This window comes from Haliotis asinina, chromosome 1 (assembly GCF_037392515.1).
Source record: "Haliotis asinina isolate JCU_RB_2024 chromosome 1, JCU_Hal_asi_v2, whole genome shotgun sequence".
NCBI classification, from domain to species: domain Eukaryota; kingdom Metazoa; phylum Mollusca; class Gastropoda; order Lepetellida; family Haliotidae; genus Haliotis; species Haliotis asinina.
Genome location: NC_090280.1, coordinates 46,039,543 through 46,066,304, shown reverse-complemented (window position 1 = coordinate 46,066,304; position 26,762 = coordinate 46,039,543). Strand labels below are relative to the sequence as shown.

Below are 26,762 nucleotides of genomic sequence, written 5' to 3'. Positions count from 1 at the left end.
GACACCAAGGTCACAATGAATCGATAAATAAGTGTTTCCTAGAAGGATGCTGGACACTCGTAATGTCCCGACAGGAAACGCTGTTGACCTAATTCAAGGAGATAGTCACCCTGTGCAGCGTTTAGTGCCAGATTCCCAAGGACCAGATGCGGAACTAGGGCGGTGCGAACAGTTTGGGAGCAACAAGACTCCATCTCTGTGGCAATCAACTGACATAGTTCTTTTATAACAAAACATAAATGCAGAACAGTTACAGTTGTAGGAGTGTTCAGTGGACAGTTGGGTGGGTGATGTTGTTTAGTGGTAACACACTCAGCTGCATGAGTGATGACTGAGAGTCTTTTATCTCGAACCAGTCCAACCAGTGAGCGACAGTTTAAGCCCCGAGTCCGAGTGTCGGGGTACGAAGACATCCAATACAGAGAGAACCAGACACCGGATCCACTGCGTCGTCACTTCCGGAGGTTCTACGGGGCCAACCAGTAGTCCATATAGGGATGTTCCCATTGTAACGACAAACCCTGAAATTGGATGACTGTATATGAGGATTAGATACACTATTGGTAATTCAGTCAGCAGTTGTGTGGATATGAAGGACACGTGGTGATGAAGTTGAGAATATTCGGTGAAATGGATGTTCCTCCAATCGCTATGTTGTTCGTGTGGATATACAGTTTGAATCAATGTGGACATTGTGAGTATGTTTTGTTCTATGTTGTTTAGCGCGGAAGACAAATATTACTGGCGTTTAACGAATGCTATCCAACGTTCAGTTAAAACACATTCCTGGCAAGTAGATGTTTTATTGTTGATTGTAGCTCGACTGCTCGTCAGCCTTTCACGTTTAATGTTTTAATACGTTAAAGGCTTGCATTTACACATGTTTTGGTTTGAAGAATTATTCGAATTCAGTTTTGCTTTCAAATCAATTTTGCCTTCAAACAATTGTTAAAGTGTAGAGAGTCAGAAGAGAATGTTGAAGGTGTTACTTACTTAGGTCATGAAACCAAAAGAAAGACCAGAAACTATGACAACTTTCTGATACCGTACAGTGGAGCAGTGCAGCATTCGCGGAATAAAAGTGACCCATGCGAAAAAATGGAGTGAGTGAGTTGAACCAGTATATATAGTGATCAACAGCATGAGCATCGATCTCTGCAACTGAGAATCGATGACACGTGTCAGCCAAGTGGGCGAGCCTGATCACCCGATCCCGTTAGTCGTATTGTACGACAAACATTCGTTACAGAACTCGGACCTTCACGGGTGCGAGACGGTGGACACGCAGCATATCTTGTGAGGTTCGTCACAGTTGCTTACAATATCAAACGCATGTGAGTTTGGAGGGTAGATTATTCCATGACATTTTCTTCGGAATGTATTGCGATTATTTGCCAACAGTTAAAAGGTCAATATTATTCAAGCTCCGCATACGCAAACCAAATGTAAAAGCCTGTTTGTTAAAGTGTTCCCTCACCGAAGGTGGAGTTCGACTCCCAGCAGATCCATTTTTGGTGTCCGTCGCCCTGGCGTAGCTGAAATTGCGATAAACTGGCGTAAAATGTGACTTACTCACTCACTTGGAAGAAAAAAAAACATGTGAGAAGGCTAATATAAGATAGCAAGATATGCACTGTGATTTTAGTGAAATCAGTGAAAAATACACACAGGTTCATGACCCAAGATAAGAGGCCGCCGTCATGTGCCAGGGGTACTTTGTGCAGAATCAGATAATGTTGTGCCTAGGGAAGTTAGCTGAACGGCGGCTGCTACTGTTACAGCAGGACATGTTTATCATTTTTACAAACACCGGGTGTCAGCAGTGATTTTCTATTCCATCTATACAATAATTTTAACAGTAATGTTTCCTGTACACTAATAAATCGCTGTCCTATGACAATAAAAGTAAATGTAAGCATTCTACTATTTTTAATCGCAGCATTTTATTTATTGATATTTTTATTTCTATTTTTATTTATGGCTAAATTTGTACAACATTGCTAATCGCTGAAAGTATGATGTAAATCCAGCTAGAGTCCATGCAGGTAGCAAAGGTACTGTAATTCCCCATGGTCCCTAGTGTGGTGATCTACCTTCGGTTGTTGGCATTCTATAGCCTGTTTTTATATTGTCTTGGCATTTATAGTTCAAATGTTTTGGGTTAATTACTAATTTTATATTTATAACTGTGGTAATCTAGTTGTCAGTCTGAATCACAGAATGGCCTTTGCCTGCAGCAGATTTCATGAGAATATAGCAATTGGTTTGTGACATGTATTTTCTTTGTTAATGATACCGTATCAGTCAGCACTAACGTGACACATAATGATGTTACAAGACTAGATGTGTGTAACTGTATCAATATCGTGTAAATAATTAGACAAACAGACACAGAGACACATCTAATTCATAAATGTAATCGGTCGTTTGGGTTATTTTTTTACAGAGCGCATGGACATGGTCATCGTTACATAAATTACTAGACGGAGTGTGATATTATGGTTCTTGGGATTTATAAGCTATGCACATGTTTTTTTTTTGTTTTGTTTTTGTTTTGTTTTTTAAATATGGATTCATAAAAGAGATACTTGATATGTAGCGAGTTCTTACCGCTGCATATAAAGGACACCTGATTATTTTCGTTGTTAATAATGATATGTTTTATCAATTATTTTTACTAATTATTTACTTTTCGCCTTCTTTTTCGATCCTAGATATACTTTCCGAAGAAAGAAACGCATATGCGAATTGTATGATTAATAGTCTATTAATTACCTTTTGTGTTCAAACAATGGTCAAAACAAAGGTTTTGATAACATGATTTTACACAGTTGCACAAGTTGAAAACGATTTTACCTGAAAATGTTGATTTTGGTGAGATTTCTGACAGGGATTAGAAAGGCATTACAATGCAACAGAAATCCCCCTCCAGAAATTGTGCAGCAAAGAGGATTCACTGTCTGGCAATATAATCCAGATTGCTTCCAGAAAGTGACTTTCGTTTTGAAGGAGTTTCAAGGTCAAATCATTACGTCACGGTTTGACTCTGCGGTACGGAACGTCGATATTGAAAGAATGCATGCTGGAGATTACCAACCTTCTGCTGCCAGGTGTTGTCTGAATGCTAGTCTGAGCAAGATGTCTCGCTTGCAACTCGTTGCACAGGTTCAACCTCGAGTTACACTGTAGCCCAAGAACTGTACCTCCGGGGACTACTGGTGCGTGCTCGTACTGCCACGGGTGAGAGCACAGCATCCAGGGTGCCTAGACCTAAGAGGATATCCGGTCAAATTGTACGGAACAGATAGAAAGAGATTGGTCTGAGTGACACCGAGAGACGTCGGGGTCGTGCTACGTCGTCATCATCGCGCTCAACGTGTCCGTTATCTAACAGTATCCACTTGGTTGTATAGACATGCCGTCTCCTAAACTGGTGTGAAATTTCATGCTTTAAAGTCTGTTTATAGACGATTTATACATGTTTGAGAATAGAACAGATTTCTCGTCTATACGTTTCTTTTTTGGATAGTATATATCATTTCCAAGGTGTGTGGTGTCAAAAGTGTTTGTGTTTGAAAAGGTAACATTTCGCACTGCTTCAGGTATGTTACAACTGTCTAGTTACCCAGCCCTGGCGTCATTGGGAATGTCGTTCACCATGTCATGCAGCAACAATGACAGCGGAGGTCGTGCCAGAAGCTGGTACAGGGATGGAGACATCATATTACGTACCCGCTACGTGTCGCTGACGCAATGTGTGACTGATGTCGTCAATGACAACTTGTACAGAACCCTGTCAGGACGTCTAACTGTCAACTGTAGTATTAACCTGTATACATTGTCCCTGCTGGTTACTGCTTCAGACAACGGGTCAGCGTGGTGGTGTCGGGACGAAGTGACCGCCCGGACGAGCAATACGTTAAAAATATGTGAGTATTTCTTGCAAAAAGCTGTTCTCTAGGATTTTATTATAACGCATGTAGATAACTGTTTTAGGGGATGGACATCGTATCCTAACTGGAAAACGTATAACACATGGCTGTGCTCGCGAAGCAAACGGTAGGTGGAGAGTGAGTTTTGTTTTACGTCGCTGAAACTGCAGCTTTCTAAAATGATTTAAATTCCGACAGGACTGAAAATACCTGTCCTTGACATGGCGAGTGACATAGGTGAGTGATTGAGTCTGGATTTACGACGCTCTGGTTTAGCAATCCAGCAAATCCAACGGGGGACTTCACACCTTGTAACCATGTTTGGAATCGAACCCATGTGTGTCTGGCGTGACAAGCGAGCGTCTTAACCAAAAGACTACCCAACCGCGCCAGACAGGGAAAGAGGAGAGAGAATTCAGCGCTCTGTTTAACATGTTTAATATATCATGCCAATAGAGAAATCCCAAAGACACGTGCAACTGTCTATCTAGCATCAGTGTAACCTAATGTCATCAAAATATGTACTTATTGTTACCTTGTCTGGCCCTCGGCATTATGGGAAGAACAACGGTCAGTGTACGGGTACCCATGCGACACAGTGGTATGGAATGTCTGTCAGTGCCAGACGATAATAGTCCAGACTCACGGCAACAATGGTCCAGACTTTAGCAATGGTATAAACAGAAATACTTGTGCATGCACGCTGCACTAAATGTGCAGTGAACTTGTAAGTGAAACATCAGCTCCCCTTATTATCTTCATCACTGACCCTAGAGGATGCGGGATACAATTTGTTCATTAGTAGCCCATGCTTGTCGGAAGAGCCGACTGGCAGGATCGGGTGGTCTGACTAGCTGAGTTGGTTGACAAATGTCGTCGTAGCACAATTACGTATCCCAGAAGATCGATGCTCATGCTGTTGATCACTGGAATGTCTGGTCCAGACTCTGTTATAAAAACACTGCCGCCATACAGTTAGGATAGGGCTGATTAGGGCTATGCGCAACAAGTATGATATATAAATCTTCATCATCAGGCATACTTCATCTTATTGCTGGGCCATTCATCTGCTTCATATTTTCCAAAACAGTTGTGAAGGAGACATCAGTGACATCAACATCACCACCTCCAACGACGACGACGACACCAACATCCCCACAGTCAACCCGTGATGGAGGTAAATTTGTATATTTATGTCCGTATTTTCACTTGAGAAACATTTAATGGTTCTGATACACAGGGAGATAAACAATGACCAACGCCTTGTCAGCGGCAGAATGGACACAGAGCAAAGAAAACTGACTCATACGTAAAAACAAAAGACTATGTCGGCCCCGTCTGCCGCTGACGATATGCCAACACGCTTGCTATGATTCATGGTCACTGTAGTCTAAGGGGCGGTGGGATAGCATAGCGGTTAAAGCGTTCCTTCGTCACACCGAAGACCCAGGTTCGATTTCCCACATAGGTACAATGTGTACAGCCCCGATCAGGCGTTCATATTACTGGACGCGGGACCCGTGAAGGTTCCGGGGTGGAATAGGCCTTCAGCAACCTATGCTTGTCATAAAAGGCGACTACGCTTGTCGTAAGAGGCGACTAATGGGATCAGGTGGTCAGGCTCGCTGACTTGGTTGACACATGTCATCGTTTCCCAATTGCGCAGATCGATGCTCATGTTGTTGATCACTGGATTGGCTGATCCAGACTCGATTATTTACAGACCGGCGCCATATAACCAGAATATTGCTGAGTGCGGCGTGGAACTACACTGACCCACTCACTCACTGGAAGCGGCGTAAAACTATATTCAGTCAATGCCATGGGTTGCAGAGTATTGACAATGCGAAACTTGAAAGGAGGGAGACTTTCTTAGAGGCCAAAATTAGTCTTAACATTTAGTTTAAATCAAAGATGAACAGACTTTGTCAACGTGAAGCTCTTAAGGCAAAAACATGGCATGACACCAGTTTACATTTTCAGATGTTAAGCAGATATCCGCACTCAAGATACATTCGTTTACTGACCCTTCAAAGAGAGCACAGCTTCAGACGTCAAAGAACACTTTGTTAAGGTGTTCAGCCCATTAAGTAATACTTATCCGGAATTTAAATTTCAAAGGTGCTGATGGATGGTATGCGTTTGCTGTTGTGGCATTCAAAGACGTGTATATTCTTGGATGGGAGCAACATGTCCGTGGTTTAACTCTGGTTCCAACACTCTGTACCTTAATTCCAAAACGAAGCGGGCGAATGATTTTAACAACGATAACACATGAACGTGGTGAACCTAGATATACAAACAGATTATTGTTTTATAAATGAACAGAATTTAACAAAAAAAAACAGCTTGTGTTTTACTAGATCAGCTGCAATACGTTTCTGAAATGATGTGATGTACCCGTCAGCTAACTCTATGTTTAATACAGTAACCTCAAAATTCATTTTTTGTTCAGTCAACTCATGATTTTACGAAGCCCATCTGTTGCACGCAGGTGTCCACATCGGTGCTGGTGTGGGAGGAGGTGTTGTAGTTGTCATCGTCGTTGTAGTGAGTGTCCTGTGTTTGCGAAGAAAGGGCGACCGTCATGTACATAACGGTAAGAAATAGATCCTAACCATGCCTTCACTTTGTGAAGCCCATTTCTAGCGTACACCGCCGTGGAAAATTGACAAATGCTGACTTAAACCTTCTGCACTTACTCACATTATCATCATATTATAAAACTCTTTGTGTGTGTGTGATGTGTTGAGAACGGACGCTGTTACAAATGAGTAATCTTTTTCAAAGCAACATCTACGTCTGATCAGGAGTATTAAAAATATCCTTTCACTTTATTTGTAGGCAGTAGCGGAGACGACACAACCCACTTGGGAAGTTCCACCAGCTATGCGTGAGGACCTTTGAATGAAACTTTAAAGAATATCGTCTCCGAGCTCGTCCCGCCCTAGACTCATTTCGTTTCCCCACGGGTACAATATGTGATGCCCAGTTTTTGTGGTACTTGCTGTGTCTGAAATACTGCTAAAGAGGCGTAAAATCATCCTCACTCACTTAGTGTATGAGCGATATTTCATGTATTGGCAGTGAGGATATACCGGTCAGAAAAGACAATGTGTTTGAACCCTATATTTGCTGTGTTAATTAATACCATGCGAGAGCTCGTCGATATACTAATGGCATCAGTATTTAAACTATACTCGTCTTTACAAATGAACGTAATCCGCCTGTTGGAATCAGGAGACTAAAATACGTCATAACAACGTCTAAGTGTTATAAATATTATCAATAATACTTTGTGAACTATATACCAGTTCTCATTTGCACACATGACGTTCAATGCGACTCAATACTACCAACATCGTTTTAACGACATGATAATACAAGCTGGATCAGACAGCTTTGGAATGAATACGGTATAACGCATCATTTGTCAGAATATATGAAACGTTTGCGTTTCAGGAACCTTGGCATGAAAGGTGGTCAGGAAACCAACAAAATAATACTTGGTGAGAGTTGAAAATGTCAATATATGTCTTTCCTTACTCTACGTTTTACATAAAAAAGTCGAAGACTACAATTGCAAGTTATTCAGTCTTCATTGTACGACAGCAGCAGTTGGGCTGCCCACAGGTTGAAACCTTAGAGAGTTCCTTCAGTCGCACAGGTTAAATAAGTGAAGCCAATGCCTGGTGCTGTCTCACCGTCTCATTATTCAAATATTGCTAAAATCGTACCCTCTACTACTACGTTAGTTTTTAGAACCACTGAGCACAGGACATGTTTAGAAGATAGACTTTGTTTGTTTCAGTGGACAATGATATATATGAACGTTCAAGTGACACGACTCCATTCCATCAACCTCTTGTGAATGTTCCGGTTACAACAGGTGAGGAATTTTGGGAACTTTCCTTTCTAGTCATTTACAGAAGAAGAAAAAACTTTGGTAAAAGATGCCCAATACTGTACAACCACGGATACCATGTTAAGTCTTGTGTAGGGTGTCTGAAGATAGACTTTGTTTGTTTCAGTGGACAATGATATATATGAACGTTCAAGTGACACGACTCCATTCCATCAACCTCTCGTGAATGCTCCGGTTACAACAGGTGAGCAATGTTGGGAACTTTCCTTTCTAGTCATTTACAGAAGAAAAAAAACTTTGGTAAAAGATGCCCAATACTGTACAACCACGGATACCATGTTAAGTCTTGTGTAGGGTGTCTGAAGATAGACTTTGTTTGTTTCAGTGGACAATGATATATATGAACGTTCAAGTGACGCGACTCCATTCCATCAACCTCCTGTGAATGTTCCGGTTACAACAGGTGAGGAATTTTGGGAACTTTCGTTTTTCAGGAAAACCTTTGGGAAAAGATCCCCAATGCTGTAAAACCACTGATACCAAATTATATCTTGTGTAGGGTGTCCTGTTAGAAAATTCCACTGTTCTTTGTGATACCACGGGCACTGGAAATCGGATGGTCCTGCAGATCTTGCTGTCAATGGATGTTGTAAGGTTTTCATTCCCCTCTTTCCAGGACCAGATAAGCTGGTATATTGCTGCGGTGTAAAACGACATCACTCGTTAACTGTCGTCTTACTACCTTGCTTTGTCAAAATGCCACACTTGCTTAAATAACAAACTACAATTTTGACAATAATAATGACATTACTTTCCAGGACACGAGAACGCACTATAATGGACGGTTCCAGTGGACAGACTGTTCTACCACTAAGGGAACTTCCGTTTCTCAATAAAACAGTGATCAGAAATATTGCTTTCTGTTTTTTACCTCCCCCTTCCGTTTTGTGATCGGTTGTCATCAGACACAACATGCCTTCGATATATCGAAAATGGAAACTTGTCTTATTTATTGATTCATACCCTTGTATTGTTTTGCAACATCACTAGGCAGAAGTGCCGGAACAAATACACAAAACCGACACACACACACACACACACACAGAGTGAGAGAGAGAGAGAGAGCTTAATCATCGATGATGATTCCCAGTGAGAGAGAGAGACTGCTTAATCATCAATGATGATTCCCACAGAGAGAGAGAGACTGCTTAATCATCAATGATGATTCCCAGTGTATACTACTGTTTTCAGAAGCAGGGAAGTGTACCGTACATATAGTGCGTACATGAAGGATTCTCCACTCTGTCGTTACAGAGTGAGTGAGTTCAGTTATACGAGGCACTCAACAATATTCAAGCTACATGGCATCGATGTGTCAATAATCGAGTCTGGATTCAGACAATCCAGTGATCAACACCATGAGCATTGATCTGCGCAAATGGGAACCGGTGGCATGTGTCAACCAAGTCAGCGAGCCTTACCACCCGATCCCGTTAGTCGCCTCTCACGACACGAATAATCACTTTTTATGGCAAGCATAGGTTGCTGATGAGCCAGGTAAGTACTACTCTCACGTTATTACCTGGCGAAACTGGATATGTCTTCATGTAACATGTGCAGAACATCTCATGACCAGCTTATAGTTGCCATTCAGGCCTGCTAAATAACATGGTAAGGGGAACAAAGGCACTCGACACCACGTTGCAGCGTGATGAATGGCCTTCAAGAGGAAAATCAACAGTTCAGTTCATTGTGTAGCCAATTGTGAGTACATAAAATGTTTTCACTATATTTGTCTATGAAAGCATTTGTAGAACACTATGATCTGGTAGACAGGTAAATCATTGAGTAAATATCTGTCACAAGTTCGCAGAGTAAGGAATAAATTAAGTTTAGCATAAATCATTATTAAACTATAACCTGGGTGTATTTACATTTGAGAAATGTATGTATTGTGGGCCTCAGGCCTAAATTACCGAATAAACCCGTCTGTCCGCTAGACAGGACTGGGTACTGGCAGTTGAAAAATCTTGTTAAGGGTCCCTATTGAGGAACGTCGAATGAATTTCCCAAGAAGCAGGTCCTTAGATTTGCTTTGAATGCTGCCAGTTCATGATGTGGTTTCAGACTGAATGCCAGAGTGTTCCAAAGAGTAGGTCCGGATGTGTCGAACTACTCCGTCTGTGATACTCCGCCATAGACAGTTTTTTAATACTAGGAACAATTTAAAAGATACAGCCCAAGTTTATATGGGTATTCGTTTTAGAGATGAAGCAGTGGAATTCTATCTGCACGATAAACTCAATATCTGGTCGATATCCCGTGAACATCAATGTGGGCAGGGCATCTTTTGCGTATACTTGGCATTAAGACAACAATTGACGGAGTGCTGTTTCAGAAGATATTTTCTTACTTTTTAATAGTTTTTTTTTGAAAAATGATTTACACAAGCGATGACGGGTCAGAATATAAGACCCCTTCGGGTAGTCCATTACAGCTACTTGTCCCAGTTTTATGATTATTCTGTTAGTCCCTGTTTTGGCAGAGAAAACTGGCACCTTAACGGATCAGTGACACACCGGTCCATTATAAAGGGCATTAGCGATTCTCTTGTCTCTGTTTCAGAGTGTCCTGACCTTATACACGTTCCTGGAGCATGTTTATTTCCAAGGATCGGAGGGATATGGCAGCAACAAAAATGTCAGTCACTGTGGTGTCAAATAGCATACACTTAATTACTATCGATTGTAATGGTGCTCGTGAAGGTGCGGGTTAGAATTGACCTTCAGTAACCCATGCTAGTCGTACAAGGCGACTAACGGGATCGGGTGGCCAGGCTCGCTGATTTGGTTGACATGCCATCGTATCCCATTTGCGCAGATCGGTGCTTACCCTGATGGTCACTGGATTGTTTGATCCAGACTCGATTATTTACAAACCACCGCGATATAGCTGGAATAGTTCTGAGTGCGGCGTAAAACTAAACTCACTCGGTCATTCACGCATGTAATTGTACGATGCCCATCCTGTTGCTTGAAGCATCACAAAATGAAGTATATGTAATTGTGAGAACATGCAAGCTTGAAATTATATCCGAAAGTCTATCGTCTGCGGTGTTCTTAATCGCTTTTAAAGACAGGAGGAATGGGCCGGCCACATTTGAAGATTGTTCATTGATTGTATGCATCAGTGAGCGAAACCATATTTTAAGTATTATAAAACAACACACCATGACATTCTCCTCTGGGTCTTTAAAACGCTGTCGAATCTGCATCGGTGAGCATGACTACATGCAGTAATGGGTAGTGAACGTCTAACGTTCACATTGAGGTCATGACTGTTTCAACAGGATCACATTTCATTGTGCATACTTCATGGATCAGCAATAGCTCTCTCTCTCTCTCTGTGTGGGTATTGGAGGATGTCCGGCCTAGGCAAAACGTCGCATTCTTGTTATACTGTTAGTACGAGACAGTGATCGAGTCGCAGTTGGATAAGCCGCGTCTGTGCAAATAGTATTATATCCTGACAACATCGTCATGTTTATCATGCACTAGACAATAATGGCATGCGCTGGTGTACAGTGTTGTGGACGACAACGGCAGAGGGTGAGCATCGTCAACAACATGGACAGCACGTTCATATAGATGTATGATGGTGTACAGACTGAGGAAAGACCACGGGTGGAGGATTAGCCCATCAGGTCTCAGTGTGACGAAAGAGGTTCTCAGCTGAGGAATGGCTTATGAAACTCTCCCTGAATCTACAGCTGATGCTGCATCGTCAACGTGAACACAATTGACTGTGTATTTTCCAGCGTGTTTGTGGCTTCCATCCTTCAAAGTTACATTGATTCATTCAAGTGGACGATGGAGCATATTCGTATCCTGATTCTGCTGTGCGGATGTATTCCCCGAACACAGGGTGAGTCACGCTTGTTGTTGATGTAGGATCTGTTAGATCACCCACATGCATCAAAGAAAACAACCCACACGCCACTAATTTGTTGTGCGAGGACAGACATATAGGCTCATATTTCATGTGAGGGTTAACTTTGTCATGATTCAATAAGGAAATGTTATCCACGTATTCCCTACGCGCAATTCGCAACACGTGTAATCCACCTGACCAGTTACTCCCCTGTACGTACCAGGAGCCATACGTTTGCCTAGTGATAAAATTGAAATGATATGAATTATCAGAGTCAGTTACATCTGTTCTGAGGTTTACTGGACACTAACAGGATGCTAGTTATTTATTTCGACACTAACGACCTTGACATTAACCCTTTTCACAAGAGTTGCTTCCCTTTGACCATTAAGCCATTTGCTGTGTTTTGGACTGTCCACGTCCTTGCGAGAGTGAGTAAATATTACATGAAGCCGTATCAGTACTTCTGTATCTATTCGGGGCTGGAAAGACAAATATTTTGAAAGACACATAAAATATAACTTCAGTCAATTATCACGAAAAAGAGTAAACAACGGCATTCACCAATTAAATGTCTGTTCTTATAGTTTAATTTGCTTCGGATAAGCCATCATTCAACGAGGTCATGGACCTGAGCGCATTTTCTTGATAACATAACATAGCACATGCAAATACATGGTTGCAATCGAAAATCGATTCGAGACTATTAACCTTCTAGCACCACAGGCAGCCTGGGTAATACTAATCACATTGTGATTGTCAGCGCTTAGAACTCGAACGTGTAAACGATGTAAGTAGGTGGATTCCCTACCTCCACTCCTCTCCCTCCCTATAGTTTTGGACAATACAATAAAATGAGCTGTTGATCAACAACAGCTGAAGGTAGATCATCACACTTGGGACCATGGAGACTTACAGTACATTTACTACCTGCATGGGCCATGGGTGGTTTTGGACAATACAATGTAAACATGAGCTGTTGATCACCAACAGCTGAAGGTAGATCACCACACTTGGGACCATGGAGACTTACAGTACATTTACTACCTGCATGGGCCATGGGTGGTTTTGGACAATACAATGTAAACATGAGCTGTTGATCACCAACAGCTGAAGGTAGATCACCACACTTGGGACCATGGAGACTTACAGTACATTTACTACCTGCATGGGCCATGGGTGGTTTTGGGCAATACAATGTAAAGATGGGCTGTAGATTACCAACAACAGATCACCATGCCAGGGACCATGGATACTTACAGTTTTTTTTTTCTACCTGCATGGATTATATTATCCTTTCAGTCACTGGCGACTGTAGTCGAATGTAGCCATAAATTAAAACCACAAAAATACTACGTTCACAGAAAATGTTTACACTTACTGTGACTGTTTGGGGATTTATGTAACCTCTCCGGATGACGGTAACGCCGTGTATGCTGCTTGGGAGACTTGTTACATGGATGTCCAGTATCTCTTCAGAATGAGACCCGTGAAGGTCCGGGATAGAATAGGCCATCAGCAACCCATGTTTGCCATAGAAGGCGACTGTGCCTGTCGTAAGAGGCGACTAACGGGATTGGGGTTGATTGGTTGACACATGTCATTGGTTTCCATTTGCGCAGATCGATGATCATGTTGGTGATCACTGAATTTTCTGGTCCAGGTTCGATTATTTACAGACTGCCGTAATATTGCTGGAATATTTCTGAATGCGGCGTAAAACTAAACTCACTCACTCTTCGGAACTCCTCGATGACGAACAGACCCAACTGGCCAGTGTAGTGTGTACTCGTAACAAACAGTTCTAAACATTTTGCTCGTGTCCAATAAGGAATATTTTTATATTTATGTTTTATTGTAGTATTTATTATTTCTTTTATGTTTTGTCTTCATTTGGTAGCTTCCAACAGGCACACTTGAGGAACTTCCTTAGCCATTTTGATAGGTCCATTCTAGAAATGAGCTTCAAGACTAAATGTCTCATTTGTAGCATAATTTAACAGTAAATAAAGACCCAAATCAAACATATATCTTCCTGTTGTACTTCCGACTGAATGTAAGGTCAAAGAATCGTAAAACCCCACAGCAAAACCCCGAATAGTAAATAGTTAATACTGATGGTTATATTTTGCTTACAATATTTTCACTTATGATGACTTTCACATTATAATTAATTCAAACACTCAACTCACGCTGATTGTGTAACTTTTAAGAGTGAAACTAAGACATGATAAGCGATTAACAATTGTATAGATATGATTGCTTTGCCAAATACTTTTCTCGCAGGGTCGATTCAGTTGGTGGCATATGTGACAGGGTCCACTTACACCATGGTGTGCAGCACTATCACCGCCAGCCAGACCATCGACTGGTTCAGAAATGACCAGCTGGTGATCCGTACACGTGCTCTTTCGACAACCCGGTGTAGACTAGAGCACGAACCCAGTGCATATGATACCTACCTGTCAGGACAGGTCAATGTGAGCTGTGACTTTTCCCAACACAATGTGTCCCTCAGGACAGCCCCACCCATAAACAGATTTTCTGTCTGGCAGTGTGAGAACACTGGACGAGAAAGGAGCAACAGAATAACCATAGGTAAATACGTGTCATCCTTTGTTTCAGGCTCTATGCCTGCAACTTGTACATGTTCGATTGTAACAGACGGGCCAGTAATTGACAAACTGACCCACGACGTCTGGGTACAATAACATGCCAGCAAACGCACAGAATGTTTGGAACCAGCTCAAATTCGAAATTCCACATACGAAACCCGAATTGCTTGTAAGCTGAAATTTACAGCCGCGTATAAGGTCTCTATAGATGTGAGCTTGAGAGAGAGAGAGAGAGAGAGAGAGAGAGAGAGAGAGAGAGAGAGAGAGAGTGAGACAGAGAGAGACAGACAGAGAGACAGAGAGAGAGAGAGTATATACATAAAAGTTGTCTCAATTTTCCATTAAGTTGTCTAAAATAAGTGTACATGTTTCAGTACATGAAATGACTATCAGAGTACAAGATAAACCGATACTAGGTTTAGTGATGTCATCGGAAGTGTTAAACTCGGACCACACGTCAACACATCTCTGCAGTAAAACTTGTCGTACATCACTATGGAGAGGACAAGGGGCCGAAGGTCCGCTTGCTGAGTTTGTGATTCACTGAATTCAGCCATTCACTCGTTTTGCCATTTTTCAGAGTTGAAAAGTACAAATTGGATTATGTTTGATGGGAGTCCCAACAACGTTAGCTATTTCAGCTAGAGGCGACCCCTATCAATTATCCTCATCTTTAAATTGTGACATGGATAGCAGCCACAGCACCTACAGCATCGTCTGAAATTAACGTTCATTGGGGAAAAAGCTACTTCTTGCAAAATATTCTTTTTCAGAAACAAGTTCGACAGAAGCCCCACGAACCAGGACACGTGCAGGATCCATATTTTCCACGGCTTCTCCCGGTAGGTGTTCGTTTTCACTTATGCGTGAGTGAGTTTGGTTTTACACCGCTTTTCAGCAATGCCACGGCTGTGGAATCAAACCCAGTTGTTCAGCGTGACCAGCGAACGCTTTAACCACGAGGCTACACCACAGCGCCTTTTGATAAAATATAAAATAAGAAACAGTGTAGGGATTCCAAAAACATCCATAAGGTAACAATGTCAAGGTACTTCGCCTTCATCCGCTAATTTCAGCGCAACAACCCACGCAGCTTTCTGCCGTTCGAGTTAGCACACTGCTGGCATCTACACTGTCTGTAACTTTTACAGAGCGGAGAATAACGTGTAGTTTAGTTGGCGTCCAGTGGTTATTGGAGACACTGGATGAGCTTTTCGTTTAGAATCCCTGATTGTTCCAGTGCGGGCTGGTCTTCCGTAATTCAACTTATAATGACTTAGATAGCATTTCCTACACCAGGTGTTTCATCTACATCCACGATACTCACGACGAATTCGGAAACGCCGACTGTTGGTAACATTTAGATGCTAAGATGATTATTACCAGGTTTATTATATTATTGACAAGTAATTTTGACGATGATGATGTTGGTGTATGTTTCTCCAGTTATGATTGTTGCGCGTGAATTCAACATATACAGTGGAAGCTGTCAAAACCGGCATCTGTCTAATCCGGCAAGGTGTCAACACCAACATAAAATTTCAGTCCGGTCTGAGGCTTGAAAATTTATCATCGGCTCTACAATACGACACGTTGTCTAAACTGGATTATTTCTTCAGTCCCGATGAGTGCCGGTTTAGACAGCTTCCACTGTCGTCATTTCGTTTCTTGACAGGTACACCTGAAACCTCAACTGCATCCACGACGATGCTCATGACAAACCCGGAAACGTCGACTATGGGTAACATTTGTAATATTAAGATGTGAAGTTGTTTTTCTATCAATATTATACTTTCTAATACTTTTTATGATGAAGTGTCTTCTGTATGTGCTTCTTCGACTATACTGAAGGTATGAACAAAGTTTGTAAAGTAATATGTAGAATTGTTACTGCAACATGACCGTTAACTGTACAATTGGCAGCGGTTTACGTCGCTGTTGGAGCTGGAGTTGGTGTTGTCATCATCGTCGTCTTTGTCGTCATCGTTGTGTGTGTCAGAAGAAGGAAAGGACCGTACTCACGTGCAGGTAAGATGTACTCCGGGACATGTCGAGCTTTCAAGGAGTTCTGACGACGACGTTACCTGAAGGTACTTACCTGAAGTGCTTACCTGTCAGTACCCAGCACCTGGGATGGCTTCATTTTCCCATTCGTCTATAACCCATAACAATGACTATCTATCACTCTCCCTTCTCGTATTTCATTGTCTTGTAAGCTTCACATCTAGCAGGAAAATAATAGAAGTACACCACTATCGTCATTCACAGCCAGTGAAAGGGACATGGCTACTGATTTCCTGGCACCAGCACCCATCGACAGCAACGTGTGAGTACACTTATATAGATGCATAGATAAAGTACGCACGGCTCTGCCATGACTAATGTGCTCGCAGGAACCGGTGTAATTCCGTAATAAAACACCTGAGGAAATTGCCTTGAAAATTATCATGAGTGTTCAAACACATGACAATAACGCATTTTTCAGTGTAACACTTGTATGTTTGAGATTTATGACAGCACTACATCCACAGCTGGTATGGAATATGTTCTTTCGTGTACTTTCATAAGCTGAAATGAATGGTAAACCATGAGGCGCCCCGTAAAGGACCTAGGTGTGAAATCGTGAAATCAATTATATAACAGGAAATTTACATTCAGAGATAACATGATACAGACCACTTAATAAGTTGACGGTGACTTTCATCTTTCCGCTATACTTATTTTAACCAACCGACAACCAAGACTAGGCAGGGTTTGTACCCATTCCACACAGTGCAGTTCTCGTGACTGGAGATACCTCACTCACCCATGCATTCCAAGGAAATGGTCTAGTAAATTCCAAAATTGTCTCGAAGGCAGACAATTCAAGAATGACATACCAGATCATTTTACGTTTGTTCACGCCACTGGAGGTTCCTAAAGGATTGTAGTACAAATGTGCTACGTTGTATAACGCTGATTTAATACAACAAGCGACATTTTAGAGGGTTGGCGGAATATTTGAGCAGGAAGTAGTTGATTGCACTTCGTAATATATATCCATACATCACAAGTAATCTGGAATTGCCCGTTTCCTTCATTTTAGATTAGTTATGTCATATATAAGTATGCATGCTGTTGAGATAAGACTGTTAGATTTTATTCAGAAAACATTGTCGAATACTGTCTAGATATCATTGTTGAATACTGTTCAGAAACATCGTCGAATACTGTTCAAATAACATTGTTGGATACTGTTCAGAAAACACCGTCGAATACTGTTCAAATAACATTGTTGGATACTGTTCAGAAAACATTGTCGAATACTGTTCAAATAACATTGTTGGATACTGTTCAGAAAACATCGTCGCATACTGTTCAAATACCACTGTCGAATACTGTTCAGAAAACACTATTGAATATATTAGAAACGTATGAAGATTAATTCATTCGCTCTGGGAGATGTATAATATGTATCTAAGATATTTTGCACGTCTATTTCAGGGGCGAGGGGTTAAAAGATAAAGAAAGAGTACTTGGTGAGTTTGTAATAAGACACATCCCGATGTTCATTTTCTTTTAACAAAACCAGGTACAAAAAAGTAAGAGTTCATGAAAGAAACAAGTTCCAGAAAAAAGTAGCTTTACCATCGTTTGTATATTCCAGTGGAGAATGACTTATACGAGGGTTCGGCGGATATCACAACAAGTCGTCAACTCACAGAGAGTGATCACGCCGTCACTGGTTCGTGTTACATAGTTTCTCAACGGTTACCGCGTTTATAACGTTACTGATACAATCAATGCAATAAGTAAAGCACCAAGAGACACGAGTTGTTCAGTGAAACAAGTAGTAGACACGTGCTTTACGAATAACCAGATTTCAGTTTTAGCGACTGATTCTTAGCAGCGTATTCTTGTCAAATCTGTCAAAGTTTGATATACTAGTATCTCTTTTAGGCATATGAGCTTTTTCATCGGTTTGAAATGTGTTTGTAATATGCTTGTTTGCAGTGAAGCTCAAAAGCTTATTATGTGCGACATTGGAAACAATGCTTTCACTGTAACATCTTACATGTTCCAGACGTTTACACCGAAGTCCAGAAACCAAAGAAAGCTAGGAAGGCCCAGACAGATGAAGCTGAATATGTCAACATGAACGAACTGTAGACAAAACCTGACACAGACTAGGCCGGTAGGCACCTATAGAAAACATGCCATTACCAACTGATCAAGAATACCCGTTATTCCTACCATGGATCTGGATGAGTACAGTTTGGACGAGTTGTTTATCATTTTTGGATTACAAGCGAAGATGCTAACAATTTGTTTTTCAATTGCTTGTTATTTATCATCTTGTTTCAGGGATTAAAACTGACACCCTGAAGGCAGAGGAAATGCAAAGAGGACAGGAGTTTGAGGAAAGACCCAAAAGATGCCAAGTTGGTGTCATGCTGGTTCACGGTGTTGACAATTCTTGAAACAGTCCACGCCAACAGGATTTGGACCCGCAAACAGACGATTGTGGCACGCGGAAGGCATTACAGTCTACACAATGAACTGCAGTGCTTCCTAGCAAGGAATAGACAAAACGTACATGAATGACCATGTCACATAAATGTGTGACTTTTTTGTCATTCATAATAGATATAATATACTGACAACATATTTATTCAGTCCACGAGAAATTGCTGTTGAAATATTGAAACATACTTTTGTATAGATATATTAACATGGTAATACCACGCCGAAGTTCCAGATCTTCCTGGACAAAATTGATTTCTGAAGACAATAAACACTGTGTCAAAAGTCCTTTCCTCCATTAAGCTCAACATTTGAGCAACTGTCTGACTACAGCCTGTAAGAGGCTGGTCCATGTGAGGTAGACTAGGTACTAGCAAGATTCATGTCGGGTTTCGATAACAAGGAAAGTAAACGATTCTTATCTCTCTGTCCGCGTGCGTGTTTTCCGTGTGAAAACACTCCGGGTATTATTCATGTTATCCCAGGCAAATATAATAGCGACTTGTTACCAATGCTAGCAGTGTCGACTCGCCACGACATCAGTATAACTTGGAATACCTTCGAGGCAGAATCTGGGTTCCATTAAATTCCCGTTCCAAGTTCTTCTAAAGCATCACATTTAGCTTTTACCAAACCGCAGTAGCACTTTAAACAATGATACACCTCCATCGGGCCGGTCACCTTCTGGCTTACTTGGTATAATCGTCTTTCCATGAAATGTCCAATTGTGTCACATGCCTCAGCGATGCTTTTAAAAAGTGCAATGCAAGACGTATAGTGAGTGAGTGAATTAGAATTTATCATCACATCGGCAATATATCAGCCATATCATGACGAGACCAATTTAATTTATATCAGTTCTAAAGTCAATAAATTGAAAACGTAAACCTGTCATCGAAGGACAATATAAATACTAGGTTATCACAGATATGAACACAAAACTAGCATTGAAAGCTAAAATATTGTAATTAAAGAGGACAATACGATTTAAAATACGGGCTATAGACCGCCAACAGCTGAAGGTAGATCACCATGATAGGGTCCGTGGGGACTTACAGTACCTTTGCTACGCAAGACCTATAACGAGGGAAAAAATAAGTGATCACATGAAAGCACAAGTGTTCCATTTTTATTGCGGAACTTGTGAAATAACCTGTGAAAAAATGAAGGAACACTAGTGTTTTCATGTGGTTCGAACCTTATTTTGTCCTTTCAGTATATGTGGAGCATTAACACAATGAGACTATAAGTATGTGACTATTGTTTTGCATATTTTGTTGTGTCACATGTTTCTGCGGATTTCTTGTTTGTATAAGAGATACAGCATCTTTTTCGTGTGATCATCACGTCTTGACACTGACTACTACAAAGACATTTGATGCTTATATTCAAGTGGGCATATCTGAATCTCTAGAAAATACATGACATCGTTCACGGAAACAATATTATTGAAGCACAAGGGTTTGTAGTTTGATACCAGACACCCGTATGATCATACCGAAATATGAGTCTCATTAACCTATACAATGTCGTGATATACTTTTCAGCCGATCCGAATTTTCTCGAGTGAAAGTGAAAATAGACACCACAAACAACTCTGGTTGCACTGGATTCCAATTTCTCTTTTCATAAGAAAATATTAACAAATTAACTTTAATGTTAAGCTTTAATAACTCCGTATTTCTATGTTTTATGTCGAGGTTGAGGCAGCATACCTTAACTAAGAAATCACAGGCTGAGCCTATTTGATAAGGTCGTAAAATGCTTCACAATGCATCTGACTCACTGGTTACACGTGTTGTATGTTTTTTACGCTTATTCAGTGAATTTTAGTAACTCACAATGAGACTGACATAACATCAGTTCCGTACTAGACCGCCAAAGCTTTTCTAGCGGCAGAAACTCGTTTTGAGATTTCCACGATTTCCAGGTTTCCCTTTGTCAGAGTTTGTTCTACTACAGAGCACGCTATACCACGTATTTTTCAAAGATTAAAAAGGAACGCAGTGTTGCAATATACAAGTGCTTAAACGTATCAGATCATAGCGATTAATATTTACGTATCAAGTTAAATAAATTAGTCTAAAATTCTGGCCTGTTTATCGCGTTCAGTCGCGCAATAGGATGGAACCCAGTAAACAGGAAACGAGATTGTTCTGCAGTCAGTGTTGTGACTTGGTGTGAACAACTGTAAAATGGTCAACCTTTATTATTCTTATACTTGTTGTTGCCTAGGCGGAATGGCTAAAAGAGAACAGAGTAAGGCCTATTTCAGTAGTAGCGTCAATGCCTAGATTAGTTCACGCGGAGATGGGCATGAGCATGAAGCATGAAGCATCGTGCGAAACATGCTCACGTGGATTCGTGACAGAAAGCCTGTGCCGGAAAACAACACTTCTGAAAAAGTGGTTTACTACTTTACATCGTGCAGTTATCAGTAACTTTTGCAATTCTATTCTCTCTCGCCATCTCTCCCTACATCCAGTTGCTGCTGATACTTGCTGCCTAAAAGCATTAAACAATCTTGCGTAAAGAAAGTTAGGACATTGCTGACGATGTCTCGACAATGAGACATCAAACTTTGTTTGATATTACAGGGTTTACTAACACAACAGGTAGATGAGGTTTTATTGTACTATTGCTTCTGTAATGTTAACACAGACGGCCAGTATAACTGTCGTAACAATAAACAGTATTCACGCGGCACTTCTGTTTTGAGACATTATATACACATCATGATATGAATTTTATACTTATTTCGAGACAAAACACAGACGGTTTTTCTACCATTCAGCTGTCTATTTTGTTATGATATTCAAAATTACGTGCAGAATCACACATCCACTTTTAAATTCGTCATTTCCACAATATATATATATACAGTCAGGCCGCGTTACTCCGGACCCCCGACAATCCGATTCCCGCGATATCCGAACAATAGCTAGCTGTAACCAATCTTGTTTACTATGTAAACTCATTGCCTGTTGATTCAGTAATCCGGTGCTTCACTCTCCGTATCCGAACGTTAATCAGCGGTAACAGATTAGCTAATTACACATAGTTTTGCTTCATTAATCCGGCGGTACATCAAAAAGGTTGGGATAATCCCTTCATACCATGAGCCCCATATATATTGCGTAAAGAAAGTTAGGACATTGCTGACGATTTCTCGACAATGAGACATCAAACGGCGGTCTTGTCTCTGCAGTTCGGACTGTTGACAATCAAGTTACATAGGTGCGCCCATTCATAATAACAAAGAAAACCAACTGTGACACGGTCACGCATGCCTTAGTATTCACGTGACCAGGTCAAGTTGAACATGCTGTAGAACATCATTTTATTTCATGAAGGACAGTTGTGAGCATCTCCCCCTGTAGTGCATTGTGGATAATAATGGCAGACGTCCTGTACAGTATCACTACCCCGACCGTTTCATCTGTTATCACCTGAAACAGTACACGGACTTGATTAACAAATTGGTTTCTTGGAAGTGGGATAAAAGCTGGGATATAAACTCTGCTTCTTATCATTCTACTATTGATGATACAAGAAAATAAAAGTGTCGTACTCCTCTACTTTTCTATATCTCCTATTTTTAAATATTCATATTATCGTCCAGAAACAACCAAGGCCACAAGAGATACATTTCCAAATGCATACTTAATGGTATTGATTCTCTGATTTATGGTATGATTCTCTGTGTCTGAGCATTAGAATAATGAACACTTTAATTAAACAATTCAATAATTATTGTTGCTGTTAATGTGTCACCACATAAACCGACAGAGTGATATATACTACCGAAAAGAAATAAGGGAACTAATGAAATAATAGCGAATTTGAAACTGCTTTAAATATCCACTAAATAAATTTAAGGCGTCACGTTCAATATCTGGTGTGTCCACCATGTTGGGCAACACATTCACGGCACCTTGATGGCATGCTGTTAATTAATTTCCGGATGGTTGCCCGTGGTATTGCCCGCCATTCCTCATGGAGAGCTGCACCAAGCTGGGCCAGGTTGGCGGGTCCTGGGTCCCTGGCGTACACCCGTCGACCAAGAACGTCCCAGAGATGTTCAATTGGGGACAGGTCTGGGGACTTAGAGGGCCAGTCCAATGTCTGGATACCTTCTTGTCGGAGATAAGCGGAGACAATTTGGGCCCGATGTGGTCTGGCATTATCATCTTGGAATACAAAATTTCGGCCGATAACTCTAGCCAATGGAGCCACAACAGGACGCAATATTTGGTCAACGTATTGCTGACCAGTCATGGCTCCGCTAATGATGACCAAATCTGATCGTCTGTCATGTGTAATCCCACCCCACACCATGACACTAACACCTCCATATCGATCATGGTCAAGAATTGCTGCTCTGGCATATCGCTCCCCACTCCGACGCCAACAACGTTTTCTGCCATCTGTGAATCGTAGGCAAAACCTTGACTCATCAGAGAACATGGTGTAACGCCAGTGGCGCATAGCCCGTCCCTGATGCTGCCTAGCCCATGCCAATCTTTGGCGCTTATGGTGAGCTGAAAGGGTGACACCCTTAAAAGGCTGTCTTGCTTTCAGACGAGCTTGATAGAGTCGGTTGAAATGCGTCTTCCAGTGAGTGTGCGGAATTCTTTTTTGATGGCAGGGGCCGATTTAAACCTATCGCGTAGAGCAATTAACGTAATGAGACGATCCTGTCGTGGTGTCGTTGATTTTGGTCTACCACGCCCAGGTCTCGTTGCAACCCCACCCGTTTGACGGTACTTATCCCAGAGGCGTGAAATTACACTTTTTGATTTACCCATCTGCCGGGCAACTTCACATAATGATGCCCCCCAACCCCCCCCCCCCCGTCTATCATCCCCACAATTCTCCATTTTGTTGCTTCACCGAGATACTGCCTCGGGGGCATTTCTGTCAGTAAGTGTCAATCTCTATTGCATTAGTGATTGCGACTTCTCCAGTACATGTACAGGAGTTAACTTCTGTATGCACGTATAGCACGTGCTGGGCATGCATTATGCGAAATTCCATTGTCATTGGATGTTGCGTTTGGGAGATACGCCACGATGACGGACCCTGTCACAGTCAAAGTCATCTACATTCAATTTCTTGCTTCCCTTGTTTTCTGTCGGTAGTATATATATATTAAATGCAGGATTTATTCAGAGTTACGCCTGACAATGCAACGTCTACCAATGGAAATGTAACGGGGATGGCTCGACAACTGAAAACCAAGCTCCGTTGTGGCTGTAGTTCGGATTTATTGCTGTAGTTGACTAATAATACAAGTCTTAAACAATGTATATGGATATATAAATCTCCGTCAAAATAACCCTTTATATCACATTCAAGTTATTGCACATTGTTCAGATAACAATGGTTCAACTACCACTGAACATGGTTCAGTTACACAATGAGATTCTTAGAAGTGCAATTATGGAACACTTTTGGTGTAGTACCAAACAATGAAATATCAGACTGTCTTACCATCTGTGGAACAACTTGCATCAAACTGACCACATGTTGTGAGGCAACAAAATTATACACCTGACCCAAGGACCTAAAATATGTATGCATTAATTAGCATGGAAATGCTAATTCTCACCAGAAAGGTAAACGTACAATCTGTTTGGACTCAAATAGTAATCTGAATCCACTGTATGATTTGTTTGATTGGCATTATTAGAAGCTGGTAAGTGATAAGAGGGTAAGATTCTTTATGGATAACAACTTCTTTATTGCATATGATGCGACGTTTCGGTATGGATCCTTATACCATTGTCAAGCAAGAGTGGAGTAATACATCACAGAACAGACTTATATACATGGACAGGGATAAAGTAATAACAACACGTAGGTATGAATCAAAGGCGGGGGATTAACAACAACAACAATGGGTGGTAGTAATGATGAGACAATAAGAGGAAGCCAATAGCGGCTGTAGCTGTGACAAAGTATACATGGCTGATAGGGTAATTAGTAATGGTGGCTGGTGAGCTCTAATCTGTTATTTTTATGAGTTCACTGTATGCCGTTGGGATGAAATATCCCTGATCTCTGTTGATTGAGGGCTTGTGTCTCCTGATTTGAACTGCTTCTGCCAGTTTTCTTTGGGTGAAGTCCTTGTGGGTTTTGGATAATATCTCTACACTGTCCCAAATTATGCTGTGATTGGGACATTTGATGATGTGGTCGGATATAGCAGATTTCCGATCTGATTTGGTTGTAGATGATAAGTGTTCTTTGATTCTGATGTTTATGGGCCGGGAGGTTTCACCTACATATGCCTCGCCACAGTCGCGATTGAACTTGGTGAAAACATGGCGGAGGTGTTCTATTTTTGCACTTTCTGCACTTGGACTGTTGGACTGTTGGAGGAGAGGAGAGACTGCTCGTGTGTCCCAGAGACACTGTGTTCTACAGTACCGCCCAGCACCTAACAGAAATCCTTGCCTCACTCGGAAAAACAGCGGACTCCTTTATCTCCGACTCCAGTGACTTCTGTACCAAACTCCTCAAAATTACCGAAGCTGACCAAATCCTAAGCTATGACGTTGTGGACCTCTTCACAAGTGTCCCAATAGATGAAACCCTACAAATCCTCCGCCGTCGCATATCTGAACTGGAAACACCCCTTGACACCAACCTGACCATTGACTCCATCATTGCCTTGAGCTCTGCCTGCATCACCTCGACATACTTCACCTGGGGAGACGACTACTATGAACAAATCCACGGCCTGCCCTCTGTCCCCATTACTCACAGAAATCTATATGACCTCCTTTGAAAAGCAAGCCCTCAGCACCTCGACCATCAAACCCACTTGCTGGTACAGAAAGGTTGACGACACCTTTGTCATCCTACGTCAAGACCAAGACCCAGCTACCCTCCTGCAACACCTCAACCAACAGCATCCCCGGGTCCAGTTCACCTTAGAAACAGAAACAAATGACCAGCTTCCCTTTCTAGATGTCCTTGTAACTAGGTCCCCAGACAACAAGATAGAAACCAGTGTCTACAGAAAGCCAACCCATTCCGACCAATACATTCATTTCGACTCCAACCATCCCCTGAAAACCAGAACTGGGATCATCTCTACCCTCACCAGACGGGCCATAAACCTCTCCTCCAACAGTTCAAGTGCAGAAATAGAACACCTCCGCCATGTTTTCACCAAGTTCAGTCACTACCCACCAAAGTTAGTTGATAAAATCATTAGATCCACGCTCCACCCGACAAGAAAAGAGCCCACCAACAAACCTGAACCAGCACCTATCCGCATCGCGTTACCCTTCATTGCAAAAACCTCCTACCACATCAGCCGTCTCCTAAAGCAACAAGCAGGCATTGAAACCTACTTTACCAGTTCTACAACGCTGAAAACCATGCTCAAAGCGAATGGCAGGAACACCTCTAAACAACAACAGCCACCGAAAGGGGTCGTCTACAAAATCAACTGCGACTGTGGCGAGGCATATGTAGGTGAAACCTCCCGGCCCATAAACATCAGAATCAAAGAACACTTATCATCTACAACCAAATCAGATCGGAAATCTGCTATATCCGACCACATCATCAAATGTCCCAATCACAGCATAATTTGGGACAGTGTAGAGATATTATCCAAAACCCACAAGGACTTCACCCAAAGAAAACTGGCAGAAGCAGTTCAAATCAGGAGACACAAGCCCTCAATCAACAGAGATCAGGGATATCTCATCCCAACGGCATACAATGAACTCATAAAAATAACAGATTAGAGCTCACCAGCCACCATTACTAATTACCCTATCAGCCATGTATACTTTGTCACAGCTACAGCCACTATTGGCTTCCTCTTATTGTCTCATCATTACTACCACCCATTGTTGTTGTTGTTGTTGTTAATCCCCCGCCTTTGATTCATACCTA

General features: G+C 41.6%; 2 protein-coding genes across 2 annotated transcripts in view; both read left to right on the top strand.

Annotated features, from left to right (window-relative positions):
* The window catches only part of LOC137292078 (uncharacterized), a 365,314-nt gene that overhangs the window by 244,980 nt on the left and 93,572 nt on the right, over positions 1–26,762 (top strand). The window lies entirely within an intron of this gene.
* On the top strand, positions 173–19,133 carry LOC137258259 (uncharacterized). Its single transcript, XM_067795869.1, has 19 exons — positions 173–694; positions 3,603–3,929; positions 5,023–5,109; positions 6,427–6,531; positions 6,777–6,825; positions 7,395–7,441; positions 7,744–7,821; positions 7,964–8,041; positions 8,183–8,260; positions 11,572–11,721; positions 14,014–14,325; positions 15,116–15,184; positions 16,018–16,083; positions 16,266–16,370; positions 16,611–16,668; positions 17,826–17,860; positions 17,989–18,066; positions 18,406–18,516; positions 18,687–19,133. The coding sequence occupies exons 1-18, from the start codon at positions 607–609 to the stop codon at positions 18,489–18,491; spliced, it is 1,896 nt and encodes a 631-aa protein (XP_067651970.1). The 5' UTR covers positions 173–606; the 3' UTR covers positions 18,492–18,516; positions 18,687–19,133.